This window comes from Battus philenor, unplaced genomic scaffold (genome assembly GCF_028537555.1).
Source record: "Battus philenor isolate CCGP_79_NKW_IND1 unplaced genomic scaffold, ilBatPhil1.0.hap1 SCAF_27, whole genome shotgun sequence".
Taxonomy (NCBI): domain Eukaryota; kingdom Metazoa; phylum Arthropoda; class Insecta; order Lepidoptera; family Papilionidae; genus Battus; species Battus philenor.
In genome coordinates, this window is record NW_027181690.1 from 242,592 (window position 1) to 257,638 (window position 15,047).

The window sequence follows — 15,047 nt, forward strand, 5'->3', positions numbered from 1 at the left end:
TGTGACTATAGTGAACTGAGCACAGATATAGGTCTCGGTCAAGACATGTCTCAATTATTTAATGGAATCAGGCATTACCTTGCGGAAGTCCATCCTAAGTAAAAAAAGGAACATAGACTGTGTTTGGCACTAATCGGTGTAACATAACTCCTGAAGATGCCCCGTAGAGCGGTGAAACACGTGTTGAGTGGTTTAACGGTGGCAGTTGTGTAATTCGTATTGTTTGCCGCATACGCATTTATCAGCGGGCTGGCGGGCGGTGCACTTTACTGCACGACTACTGCTGCATAGCGGAAGTAGCTATATATTGGTTCTTTTCTTACTTAGGATGGATTTCCGCAAAATAACGCCTGATTCCAATTAAAAAAAATCTTATTATAGGTCTGTAACATGGTATATGTTATATAATAAAGTTCCACGAGGTAAATGTCTTAAATTTGATTATACCATTCAAGAGTTTTTACTTCATTGATATTATAACTTGATTTGTTGATTCATTTACATGATTGACATTATAATGTGAACACCAATACCTTGCTTTACGTCGTTGCGTTTTTTTCGAAGTTGCGCCGTTGCTTAATTAGTACTAATTTTCACTGTGCGTCGTTAGATTTTCGAGGTTGCGTTGTTTTGGGTTTAAGTCCTTAATTTTTTTTTAAATTTTCTTTTTTTTCTAAAAGATGCAACACTTGTTTCTAATTGCGCCATGCCATCAAAACTCGGGATTCCCTTTCTAACTAAAAACCAACGCAATTTGAATACAGTTTTATTTTCGCTTTGTTTTGCTAATTTTAAGAGTTCAATTTCAATTAAGTAGTGTGTAGTAGTGCAGTGTGTTGTCCTTTTTTTTAAAAAACAATTATAAATTTATATAAATTTTTACTTTTTGTTTCTGGTTACAAAAAAGTAAATATTATTCCAATTTATTTATTGGCAGAAAATATTATTTTTGTTTTTTTTTTATGTTTATTTTGTTCAATTTTCAAGTAGTATTTTCGTGACCCTGGAACCTATCTTCGATCTTTACATGGTTTGCTATAGAAAATCTTAATTCACTTTGCGGAGTTTTAATTTGCGTCGTGTTTTTTTGGAACGTAACCACGATGCATAGTGAGATATTGGTGTATATCGATAATTTGAGAAAGTCACTCGCACGTTATTCGAATATTTAATCGCCAATTTTTTCATATTTTCTTTCTCAATTTGTTCTTAACTGCATCGCTGTATCAAATTACAACGAAAATTAATGTTTAACATTGTACTTGTTAAACATAAAAAACTACTTTACTTTTGTCATACTATATTATGCAACATAGAGGACAAAATTACTCAAGTTTTGACACATCTGGATTTCCTCGAGTAAAATTTATGAAAATTGGGTTTCGTCGTGACGAATCGAGTGCCGATTATTGACAAAGGTAATTAAAAAATCGTAATGAAATATGAGATTTGCAAACGTACAAGTATTATGAAGACGAAACGGGTGGCTGGATGCAACCGGTTTCAAAAATAAAAGGAGTCAGTCGCCGATGGAATGCATGCATGACGCAGGGAGTATTGGCCGCAACGTTCCATCACTCCGCCGTCAACGCTTTTGCTTCCTTTTTCCGCCCCGCCCCCCTCGGCCGCGCTTCCACAAGACGCGGTACAGCGGTTTCGGTAGGACTATAATATTACATTTCGACAGGACGACGTCACGTGTCACGCGACTACGAATTTAAATCTATTGAACACTATACAGACGGAACGTCTTATTTCTTATAGATAATTAGATACGAATAAACACAACTGGAATATTTTTGTGACGCTATATTACCGCCATTAGGGCAAAATTTAATTGAAAACTAAAACTCCTTTTATTTAGTAAACCCCATGTACGCTTATACAATAAAATCCTTGGTAAAACCTCCGTAATATCATACATTCAATTTAATGGTTTCCCAAATTTTTTTCCTTCTTAAATCACTTTCGGTGGCATCCTACAGGTATCACATATGATTTTTGCAAGTGTTTGCAAGGGACAGCCGCGGAGCTACATAGAAAGGTGAAGTCCAGCCAACACTTTAGTTCTTCGCTATCGAAAGATACAATTTTATAGACCTATGCTTACGAGCACGTTAGTCAGGTACCCTTGTATCACAGTTGTTGTGGCACAGGATTTTTTAAGTTATGATATTGCTCCAGCTCAGTGTTTCTCAACTTGAGACCCGCGCCCCACAATGCGGGCAATTTGATTGTTAAGGGGGCAATTCGAAGGTGGACTCGACTCGAATTTAACCCTTTCACTCTAAGTTAAAAATCCTGTATGTTACATAGGGGGGCGTAAGGAGTTTGGAACGGCTTAGGTAGGAGTTACTGAAAGTGATCACAAAAACGCACAATATACACGGCCTTCAGCGCCATCTACGGAGATTATTAAGAACTAACATGTAATTTTTTTACACTTCGATACACTGTTGATAGATGGCGTTGTGGTATAAAATATATTTAGGGACCTTGAAAATGAATTATCTTCTAGTACACCTAACTCGTTTTATACATGGTAAATAATTGCCGCAGAAAAGCAAACGAAATATGTAAAAATAAACTACATGTAAAATATGGTATAGTTGGGGGCGTGTTTCACTTAGGAAATTCGTGTAAGATAAAAATCTAAATTTTTTCCTATAAAACCATGCAAAGAAGTGATAATGAAACCTATGTTACATTAGTATTCATGAAACTAAAATTCTCGATCCTTTTTTATATCAAAAGAAAAGTCAATCCACAAGTTAAAATCAATTTTAAATCGATCAATTACAAAATTTATTACTGACTGTACCAAAAATGCTATCATCAGTAATGGGTTTGCAGAGCTTCATATTGCCTTCAAATTGTATTTTATTTTGTTACTGTTTAGATAAGTTTCTTTAAGCACTGTCAAAATTGAAAGGATTCGTTTCACAACAAAAAACATTCGTGTGAAAAGTATTGTGTATTTATTCTTATTGGCGAACCGCAATATTTCAAAGTCGTTTAAAAAAGTTGTTAGTTGTAATTGAAAGGTCACAAATGACTGACCTCTGCCCAGAAGCAAACGATGAGCGACGACCCCGACATGAGCAGCGGGTAGTACGCTGACAGCAGACTGGTCGCCCATCCCTCTTGGAACGCCGACTGCAACCGAACAAACAGAAAAATTATTCAAATTTATATCGTTTGCGAGATTCCTACACTTAATCATTTATAAAGGACATGTTACGTGCGAAATTGTGCGCGTGTTATTGCGAAATTGTGCGAATAAATCAATTGCCGACTTGCACTGCTGCCATGTGGAATCAGCAGATTCCGCCGGTGTTAAGCTAAAACAAAAGTAACGAAGCTCTCCCGGAAGAGCCTAGGTCCGGATTGCTACACACTACCATTTCACCGAATTAGGAGGCCACCGTGCTCTCTATAAGCTATCTAAGCTTAGGCGAAAGCTCCATGGCCCTGAGGGTTTCCAGAGGATCTCGGTTTAGGCTTTCCTATGGGGCCGACATAAGCGAAAAGTAATTTTGGAGGACAACAAAGTCTAAAAAATTATATTTTGTTAATTTATCCAAATCAAAGTTTTATTTAATACTTTAAATATACTGATATTAGTAACTTTGATAGGAAAATAATAACATCACTCAAAGTTTTTATATTTGTAAATGTTTTGTGCGAACGGAACAAAAACTAGAGACCAGCTGTTTAAAGTAGGTTGGGGGGATCTAGCGATATGAATAGATCTCTTTTGCAAAACGAGGATCGATTCATTTATTTTATCCGATTATTTGCTCGAAATAGTTTTGGGAATCCCCGATTTCAACCGTTAGTGTGAGTGATGAAATTGAAGCTAGCATCTATATATCACTGTGGACAATTGCAACCTTGAGGTGATGTTGATAATGAGAATTTAGCCTACTAGGTGGAGCGACGACATTGTCAAGGTCGCGGGAAATCGCTGGAGCGGTCATAGTGGCGTCTGGAGGGGAGGCTTATACCTTGCAGTGGCGGATGGACGCCGGCTAATAAAATGATGATGATTACTGACCGGCGAGACAAAGTAAGCGCCGCGTATGAGGGAGGCGAGGAAGGCGACGAGGTAGAGCATCTTCTGCGTGGTGACCTTGCAGGCGCGCAGGAAAGTGGGCGCCTTGAGGCGGCGGTACTCCGTGATCACGCAGATCGTCAGCTGCACCGCGCACACGAACGCCACCAGCAGGAACACGCCGCCGATGCCTGCAACGTTTACCTCAGTAAATACATTGAAGATCGCTCATTAACACAAACGTACGCACACAGCTACATCGCCATTGAACTATATCCTTGGACGTGCATGATGACCCTTCATCATCATGTGTTACAGCTCTCTCAATCATAAATAACTTTTTTGTTATTGAACCGGTTTAGTTCAGGATCCCATTACCGTGCTTTAATAAGCACCTCGACTCCGGACAAGGATCGTCATCATCATTACAGCCGTAGGAGTGGTGGACTAAGCTGCTTCCTTCAGTCGGAAACGGCCTGCATCCAACTTTATCTGATGTCGTTAACTACGTCCAGCATCTTGTCTCCACTAAAGATCAATAGTTGAGGTACTAGTTGGTGATATAAAGGTATGCTTGCTGACAGGCGTGGTAGGGCAGGTTGGGCCCGGCGCAGTGGTCGCCGGCGTAGCGGATCTCGCAGAGGCAGGTGCCGTTCATGCAGTCGCCGCGGCCGCTGCAGCCCAGCGCGCAGCCCGACATCACGTCGGCGTAGTACGCCACCAGCGAGCGCATCTTACGCGCGACGCGCCCCGCCGCACCGCCGGCCAGCCCCTGCGGACGACAACACAAGCAAACTTTAAAACTGATCCATTGCCGCAAGTGGCAGTGATGAATCGTCAACACCTATACATTCCGAAAATATTCCAAAATCTTCATAAAAAAATGTGAACATTAAACTGATCTAATGTTCACATTTTATCTTTCTGAAAATATAAGTTTGCCTACAATTGCTGAACACGTCAAAATAATATCTGTCAACATTGAAAGGTGAACAAAAGCCATTTTTTTGTTTTCCTATGGAATCCAGTAGGTCGACCCAGACCACTTGAAGAACTAACATTACCTCTTGGTTCCGGCGCCGGGTCACTCAGATTTGCAATCTGAAACCTTACTCCATCTAATAACCCGTGTGGAGTCTCCCGAAAGAGACAAAGATCATAATTACTGTGAATTTAGTTTGAATATGTTTAATAGTAATGTTTCTTTAGAAATTATAACGTTGCAAGTTAACGTCCCATAAATCTTACATAAAATTTTAACCAAAACAATATAAACACCAGAAACATCTCATAAATCGCAATACAGCAAAAAATTGTTCAACCCTTGGCGGGAAACGGTACATCTCAAGTGGCGTGGGATCGAGGAAGCGTGCTATTGGTTCAGCGGACCTTTGTTTTTATAACAAACATTCTAATGCGCCCGCGCACCAGCGACAGAATTTTACAGCTTTGCCCGGGAGAAGGATTCTGGCCTCGGTTGCGTTCACCAGCTACGTGTCGTCTCACGCGCCGGAGCCAATTAGAATTTACGTTACAAATTCACGTCTTGGTCCATTTCATTCTCTTGGCATCATTTAATTCACGCCATAGCCTTCATATCGCCTCGCACCACAGAAAGGGGTGCGAGTTTTATACTAAAAATTTCCTACAATCCTTGAGGTTGAATTTATATCACCTTGCACCGGAAGCAACACATCCTGTGAACTACCGGCGCTCCCTGCTCTCGACTTGCAGCCGCCTGACCAGTGCTGGGGATTGTGCGGCTGGCTACCACCACCATCAGGGGAGTACCGAATATTCTAGCCTTTCGACAATCATTTACTTTCTATTGTTCAAATATTTTAGGTATGCTATGCCGGAAATAGACAATGCCATGACAGACTTTTTGTCCGAGGTAGACTTAATGGCTCAAGGTTCGTAGATCGGCTACTATTTTTTTATTGCCTCCGTTTTTACTTTTTTCTCTTGTTCCCCTGTAATATTTTTAAACAGAGACTTTGATTTAACTTGGTTTTTAAACGACGTTTTATTTAATTTTCTTCTCGCGTCAGTCATGACATCTGTCATTCTATCTTCTTCCTTGCCTCACATTTTCTTTCGTTCTTATTGCTTATATTTACATATCTTCCATCCGTCGGCACATTTCTTACAAAATTATAATTTTTATACATTTTGTTTTATATCCTTGTCTACAATTATTTATTATAATTATTATTTATTAATAATTTATAAATATATTTTACAATTCCCATTTGATTTTTCTTTAAAAGCATTTATTCTCAATTCTAATTTTTGACCCGTTCATTTTTTGTCCCGATCTCAATTTTTATTTATTTTTATTACCTACTTTATTTTTGCAAACGACAAGAAAGTGTGGCGGTATGCGACGTCGTGCATCGGATAGGCGATGCTGCCGCTATGATCGTCTACCATTGCAACGAAAGGATCAAGTTAAACCTTTACGAAATAACCAGTGCGTCCTACACGGATTTTGATATATTGTTCGCGGCATTACGGATTCATAGCCTTTAACTAACGTCAGTTAAAATTAAATCAGTGAAGCAAAATCTCCGATTTCTCAAATGTAACTTAAGAGAACATTCCATTGCCTCATTTCGATAAACAAACACACGTACATTATTTTTAACACAAACATTACGTTCGGATATATCTCAAATGCATGCACACAACACAAACACACAGATAAGCGTCTAGGTGATTTCAACAAACAAAATACATTCCAGAAAATCACTCTACACACGCCTGATAACAGAAAACAGTTTTTTCCTATCTATGAATGACATTCTATTATCGTTTTAGTTTTCTACCATTGACTATTAAATCTTTTTTCTTTCATGTTATGTCAAAATTTTTTTGCGTGAATTTGGTTATAATCAACGCTGATCCTATTTCCTATCATCTATCTGCCTATCATCTGCAAAGACATTCATCATCACGTCCATAGATCTCAATAGGATCACTCGGCACCGGTTTGCCGGCCCGCGTCTATGAGCTAAACATGGCCCTCTGTACACCTTGAAGATGGACGTCCTAGGCTGCGCTGAAGACCAAAATCTTAAGATCGTCATTCTTAATAATTAGGGATCACCTGCGTTGTAACATCTTTTAGTTTCATAACACTATAGTAATTGCGTACAATAATACGAAGCTATAGAATCACAGCAGTGTACAGGCAAGTTTTAAGAACTTTTGCAACAACTCTATTTTTAAACCTATGTTCCTCGTTACTCTATTTGTTTATATTGGTTGTTTCCATCCGCACATGCCTGACGATGAGATGAGATTGATTTTATCCATTTTTCTATTAGATAACCATTTTCTTTTCGCAGATTAAAAGAGATTCGAATATATAGTTAGTTATATTGGTTACACACTTCGTTAGTAAAAGACATTAGATTTTTGGGTACGTGTTGGTAGCGGCAACGTTTTTTTATTTGTGTTAAAGGCTTTTGTTTAGCATTTCTTCTACTTCTTTTTCACGACTATAACAAATTGCGAAGCAGAGTAGAGCAGAAACTAAAATAGACCAACACTCCTGCTAAAAAATACTCTACAATAACACATCTTTTAATAAAGTTTAACAAAGATCTACACATATACACTTTATCAGACATAGCCTAAATGAAATCAAAACAATCAGGCGACGTCATTGCCAAGGATTCTTATCATTTAAATAATTTATTTTGAATAATGAGCTTTTTTCGTCAATTTACTATGCGTTTTGAATTAGGTAAATTTTATTACAACACGTATACGTACGATACTATGTTTTGTAAATACACTATGTACCGATATTTTTGTATAAACATTCTTTATATAAGTTTCACAACATTTGTTCAATTCGTGCAGTCGTTGTGTTATTCAAAACAAATTACGCGGCGACGTACAGCGGCTATCGCACAAATCCGCGGCTTTCGATGCGGTGATAAGATAATTGATTAGATAAACAATTATGGCACTTAAATCAAAGCAATAAGGGCCATTAGTGTAGTAGCGGTCACTGCGCCGAGGGAATTACATGTGCAGGGACGCAATAAAGTCGGGTCCGCAGTGCGAGCGTGCTCACTGTGCAGCGCCCGGCGGGTTCAATGCACTTCGCTGTTTGTTTATTTTATATTTAGTTATTAGCGATGACCCAGGCGCGGACGACCGGCTTTCGCCTTCAACGGTCCGACCCTTATTAAACACACCTTTAAAGTACATCGCCGCTTGAAACAAAATATCACTAACAACTTATTTATTGTCACAATCTCTCTCTAAGTAAGAAAGGGACTCTCTAAGTAAGGAGGGGTCGTGCAATGATTAATTACACAACTACCACCGTTAATTCACTCAACACGTGTTTCACCCCTTCACGGGGCATCCTCAGGAGTAATGTTACACCGACTAGTGCCAAGTGCTCAGAATTAACGGAGGTAGTTGGGTTTCGCATCATTTACCGCACGCGCATTTATCAGCGGGCTGGCGGGCGGTGCACTTTATTGCACGACTACTGCTGCATAGCGGAAGTAGCTATATATTAGTCCCTTTCTTACTTAGGATGGACTTCCGCAAGGCAACGCTTGAAACTATTTGATATTCACAATCTCTGTCTTTCTCAGTCGATGGTCTTCCAGCGCAAAGCTTTGGCCTCCACCAAAGACTGTCACAATGACTAACCATAACATTTACTATGTCGTCGGTTCTCCTAGCGAGATGCCTATCTAACTACGTCGCGTCTACCTCGAGAACCTTTCGGCCCCAACGGCCATCGGTTGCACGAACGATACGCAACTCTTCGAGCTGCGTCGCGTCGGCAATCCTGGTTCTTGTGCGGATCTCCTCGTTTCTGATTCGACCTCGCAGCGACACTCTTGTGCTTATTGCCTAACAATTATAAGTTTCTTAAATGAACCAGAACGTCCTAAAATACAAGATCCTAAAACTACAATAAACAATGCGATAACATTTCATCGGCTAAACAATACTTCAGAGTACAGCAATCGACCGAGTAGAGAAATACGCAACTGTATGGGAAATCAAAGCGATCACACCGATATTGCAGTAAATGAACAAAGTTATCTAACAGACAATAGAGTTGGTGACTAAGTAAAACGCAGGTATCTGTTCTACGAGTGATCGCGACCAGGCAGCGCTTGCGGGCAATCATTCACTTTCGAATTACAATCATTGGTCACGTGCTGCGAAAATTTACTACGGAGATGTGTATGCTCCGGGGTATAGTGAATGGCTCAATATTCAGAAATCACAGCTGGATATATTTGTGTGTCTGCGTGACATATCTCTGAGTTAGAACAGGCACTGTCACGGCTTCGAGTGCCGGTCTGGCGTTGAAATCAGGGAGGAGACAATACCCTCCCTGATAGGCGGAAAAGAAACCATGAAAGAATTCCTCAGTTGTTGCAAAAGAATTATACAATATGCAATAGAAAAAAATAAAAGTTAGGCATCAACAAACAAAAACAAAAACAAAAAAGATATGTAAAAATAAATAATATTAAACTGTGATAAAGATAAAAATGTGATACAACAAAACTAGAAATTAAGAAAATGTAAAATGAAAAGAGGATGAAAGAATGGTAAAACAGAGCAAAAGGGAAAGAAAGCAGAATTGTGGTATAAAAGAACAGAATGAAAGATTATGTGAAGAATGAAAGAGAAGAGAATGAAAATAAAATAATTAAGTGAATAAATTAAATGCTAATAAAGTCCCTATCCCACCATAAATAGGGGTACGAGAGGCCCCCAATAGCGGGGGTCATAAAAAAAAGAAAAAAACAGGCACTGTCAAAACAACACGTGACTATGACGAAGGGTGATTTAACACAACGCCAATATCTGTTATAATAGGCACACCAAATTTAAAAAAAAAAAACTATTAATCCAAAAACAGTACAGAACCGAACAGGAGTATTTAAAATGCACATCTTCGATATATATATAAATAAATGTTCATCCGTATGTCCTCTATAGAATAGTAAACTACGCATTTTATCATTTGATGATATTTATGCAAAGTTGTTGTGCATGAGTCTGAGAAGGTTTCTATGTCGGTACGACCAATTTCATACATAACAAAATGTTTGAACCGATGGTATTAACTGCTTTTTGAAACTTCAGACAGCAAAATTTGTTTTATGCTTTAAAAACGCTAGCGACTTTTTCTTGTTCTTTTCAGCCAATGGTCGCCCACAGCAAAGATCGCCACGACCACCGGTCCCACGTTGCCCACAACCAGCGACTGGGCAAATGGGTTGGCGGTTGAAGTGGCAATTTGAACAAAATGTGAAGTATTTTAGATTGCATCAAGGGAATCGAACCGACTTGAGATCGCAAGCCTCTAACCTTATCTATAGCTTTATAGCTTCTGTCAAATTAGGCTCTTCTGGCATCCTTGTATGTACTACAAATTATTCAAGCAGATAACGTAAGGATATAAAAATAATAGAACGAGGCAACGACAAGCACAGCCAGGACACGAGGCTGTGCGCTATTGTATTTTAATGAAGGTAGCCACAGCCGAATAACAATTTGTGTCGCGTTAAAGTTCGTGTCCTTCAAAGAGATATACAATACCCGCAACAACGACAATTGTTGATTAATAATACTAACTTTTTAATAATAATCCTTTGTCTATTCTGTAATTACCACATCCTGCGAAACAATTTCTGTACATTTATCTCACTTCATTTAATTGCATACTATTATTATTTATTTCCTTTGTTATATAAAGAGCAACAGTTAAGTATGTAGCCAGATTTTCTTAGCAGATCAGCGTCAGGACCTGCGATAACACACTACTATAATGTTAAATTGACAACTCAAAAGTGCGTGTAAATGCCTGCTCGAAAAGAGATATTGTGAATTAAAATTTTAATACTTTAAGATTGCGTAACATAACTCGTGACAAACTTTATATTCTATTGTAACATAGACAGCATTCAAAACTTCTAAACAGTGAGCAGTTTTGGCGTACAAAGGAAAAGTGTCGTTTTTACGATTTTCCTTGTATACTTTACACTTTGTCTCTCATTAAGAACAGAGCCGAATCGGTTCAGCTGTTCTCGATTTCTTTTTTACACAGGCTCGCTAAATGATTTGTTTTAAAAATACGATCGGAAATAACTTATTTTAAATAGAGAACGTCATTAAAATAGCAAGTACACAGCTCGGTCAAACGCAGAGGGTAATCTAATATATAAAATTCTCGTGTCACGGTGTTCGAACTTGAACTCCTCCGAAACGGCTTGACCGATTTTTACCAAATTTTACATGCGTATTCAGTAGGTCTGAGAATCGGCTACTATCTATTTTCCATACCCCTAAGTGATAAGGGTGGTCCACCCCTAAATTTTATTTTTAATTTTTTAGACAATTTTTTTGGTTTTTATTTTATTATGATACAGCAGACAAAAATACATACAAACCTAAATTTTCACCCCTCTACGATCAACCCTTATCTTACATTTGTTAATTAAAAACTTTAATTTTTTTTGCAAAACAACGTTTGCGGGATCAGCTAGTAATACAATAAAAACACGAGTACAATTAGATTGAAAATCAGGGAACCCTTACCTGCCTGAGGCACTCAGCGACCTGCCACCTCACACCCGTGTAATCTGCAAATGCCATTTGAGCAGCAGAGCAAGTCACACCAAAGAAAATGTACAAGTGTTATTGTAATTACGTGTGAACGATACACGAACCCAATCCGTGGCTCAGGTGTACGTTGACCGCATTCAGTTACGTGAATAAACAATTGTAAGAAAAAATACTTGTCGTGGTAAACATATGAAAACACTTTTTTATATGATAAAGAGCGTGTTCACCGCTAATTCATCTCTTAAGCCGTTGACTGAGAGGCTACATTCGTTTGAATGTACTCACTGCTTAGGTCAGGGGTATTTAATGCAAAAATTAGAAATAAGGATTTGAATTAGAAACGAAACCAGCATATTAAATTACAAAGAGATAGCGCCAGGAACAAAGGACGAATTCTACGAACGTGCCAGTCGGAGCTGACGGTGCGACAACAAGAGATTCAGGTGAGGTAATTAAATATTATTATAACTATAAACTATACTGATCATATTACATTGTACGCGAAAAATGTATAATTCTTATTAGCTGAATCCACTTTGCGGAACTGTTGAATAACTCTCAGTAGTTTGGGCCATTAAAATTCCGTCAGAAATGGAAGGGCATATAGGAAAAGATGTCAAATATCAGGGCTTGTACAATAATTTAACTTTATGTAAGCCTATCACAAAGTACTAGTAAAAATATAAACGTTAATCAATAAAGTTTGACAGCCCTGGATACGTTATAGATGTTTTACTCTCTGCTCCTTCAACACGTGTTATAACAGAAGTCAAACCATCGATGTGTTAACATCTTTATTCTCTTATTATAAAGTTTAAAATACTCTGACAAGACTATAAGACAACACTTAGCAGATACAGTACGTTAGTATTGGCAGGCCTTGAATTTTTTTTTAATAGGTGTGTACAATGTAACAGTGTTTAGATGAACGATTAAAGTGTTGTGTAAAACTTGATTTCTTATATAAACGCGTGACAAAACAAGCCAACGGCTTTGTGGCCGTTCGTTTAGGATCAGAGTTCCCCAAACTTTTTTGTGTCGTAGACCCCTTGCCATTCTTGTTCTGTAAATTTCTAACTGTAGTGTAGTTTAGTGTTAAAAACTTAAAGTAAAAACACATGTTAATTTATACATTTATTAATTGAATTTAAATTTAAACTACTCAAAATAAAATTTTGTACCTGTTATGTAAAATATACGTAATATTAATATTTTTTTACTTTATTTAGGTACTTTTATAAATAATGTAAATGTTTTGATATTATAAGATAGTATGATGTAAGTAAATAGGTATTATCAGTGTATGTGTTGAGATCGCAGGTTGTCATAGACCCCCAGGGGTCGATATAGACCACTTTGGGAATCACTGGTTTTGATCATTAGGTCGCTACGATGTCCAGGCGACCCTCTGAGGTCCGTCGGAGAACCGACGGGGTCTACGTTGATGTCAACACAACAACAATTCGTTACCCGGAGTCCAAGTAAATTTATTTCCTTTCTTCACTTATCAATGTAGACCAGTGGTAGGTGGCGTGGGGTCCACGCTTCACAGTTGGGTAATTGGATTGTTTAATCTCTTCGCTTTAATATAAAAATTATATACGTTACATAGAGAGACTTAAGAATTTTAAAAGGCTAAGGTGAGGCATAGACATTTAAGAAGTTCAACGACTGTTACATGTCAATCCTTTTGTATACTATATTCAGTGCAACATGGGAATATGGTAGAAACGTGGCTACAAAGATTCACAACAATCAGCTAAATTCCGCAAGTGGTCTGTGAGAAAACAGTCCGGAAACATCTGATTTAGATGTTGTTTCTTATCTAGACTTATATCGATAACTCATATGGTTCTTTTATGGCCTAGTTATTGGGCACTCTCCTTCGACCCTTGCAAGTATGGATAAGGACTTTATTATTCATATGATAAAAAAAATTCAATTTTAGTTTTTGTTACATCTTCATACTTCACATTTTATTTCAGTTTTCTTCATTGTTTCTTCACAAATTCCGTTACTTTTTATTATTTTCCTTACAAATGTCGCCTCTCATAACATCTCCCCAATTTCCATAAAAATCACTAATACACTACAATTTACTTACTTGATTGTCTCTGTGACCTAACCTCCTAATTTTATACATTTGTAAAACTTTAACTGTGACTTATGTATATAACTGTGGCTGGATATTCCCCGACTCCTTTTAAATTTTCACTATCACTCTGCAGTGCGTGAGAAAAGAAACGACGGTCCTTGTCGAACATTCGAGATGCGATATAACTCATATAGTTTCGTACGCAAGTCACTCTTTATTTGCGCCAGATTTTGAATTTCAAAAACTTAACAACAAATTATAATCCGATAGAGTTATCTAATGCATATTTATCTAAACCGGTCATCGTTAAGCAATTGTAGATGCGACATTTTAGCCTCGTAAAAAATTATGACGCCGTGAGCGCGACATACAGTTGTGATTAAAAGCGGGCATGGCTAATGGAATGAAAGAGAAAGACTGGGAAAATTGTAGAATGAAAGAAACAGTACGACAGATAAGATGATAAATGAAAGAGAAGAATGATAATAATAAAAAATATGAATAAATTACTAGAAAATAAAAAGTCCCTGTCCCACACGAGATAGGGGAACGAGAGGTCCCCAACAGCGGGGACCATTAAAAAAAAAATTAAAAGCGGGCAAGTGTAAAAGGACTGCTCGAATGGTTCTTCGTCACCTCAAGTCACCGTCACACACACACATCATGTGCGTGTATAAGTTCAGTAAGCAATTGCAACGCTAATAGTTAATGAAGCGCAGCGAGCGAGCGCTGCGGCAGATGTTCACGAGCTGCGCAGCTAAATGTGGGTTAATGGTTGCCCGGGTCGCGGCCGCCACCGCTGCCGCCGGGCTCATGGGTCGTCGCTATCGCCCGTTTGCACAAAACATTTTCATTGAAATTATTAGCTTTTTGCACATCATTTTTTTTTGGCCCCTGCTATTGGGGGCCTCACGTACCCCTAACTTTTTGGGATCAGGGACTTTGTTCAATAATTTTTTTTTCAGTAATTTCTTTATTTATCACTCTCTTTCATGCGTCACAATATCTTTCATTCTTTACTTTTGTCCTTCACAATATCTTTCGTTTTGCTCTTTTATAACATTTGCACATCATTACCGACGACACCCGCGTGTGAATTTACAATCCAACTGCTCACGAAATGTTAAGGAAACGATTATTAAAATACCTACCTGCCACAACCCCGCACGAAATGGTCGTAATGACAACTCGGGGTCAACTCGGGGTCAACCGGGGACAAACTCAAAACGCGAAAACGAGGCTTCAATTCAACCGCACCGGTGGCCCTCGGTGTTA

General features: G+C 38.3%; 1 protein-coding gene across 1 annotated transcript in view; it reads right to left on the minus strand.

The window, feature by feature from the left end:
* The window catches only part of LOC137925403 (uncharacterized), a 91,576-nt gene that overhangs the window by 49,860 nt on the left and 26,669 nt on the right, over window positions 1-15,047 (minus strand). The window contains exons 2-4 of the mRNA XM_068768835.1: window positions 4,637-4,826; window positions 4,058-4,245; window positions 3,061-3,156 (exon numbers count right to left, since the gene is read on the minus strand). Of these exons, the coding sequence (XP_068624936.1) occupies window positions 3,061-3,156; window positions 4,058-4,245; window positions 4,637-4,787 (435 nt within the window). The 5' untranslated portion in view covers window positions 4,788-4,826. The remainder of the gene's footprint in view (window positions 1-3,060; window positions 3,157-4,057; window positions 4,246-4,636; window positions 4,827-15,047) is intronic.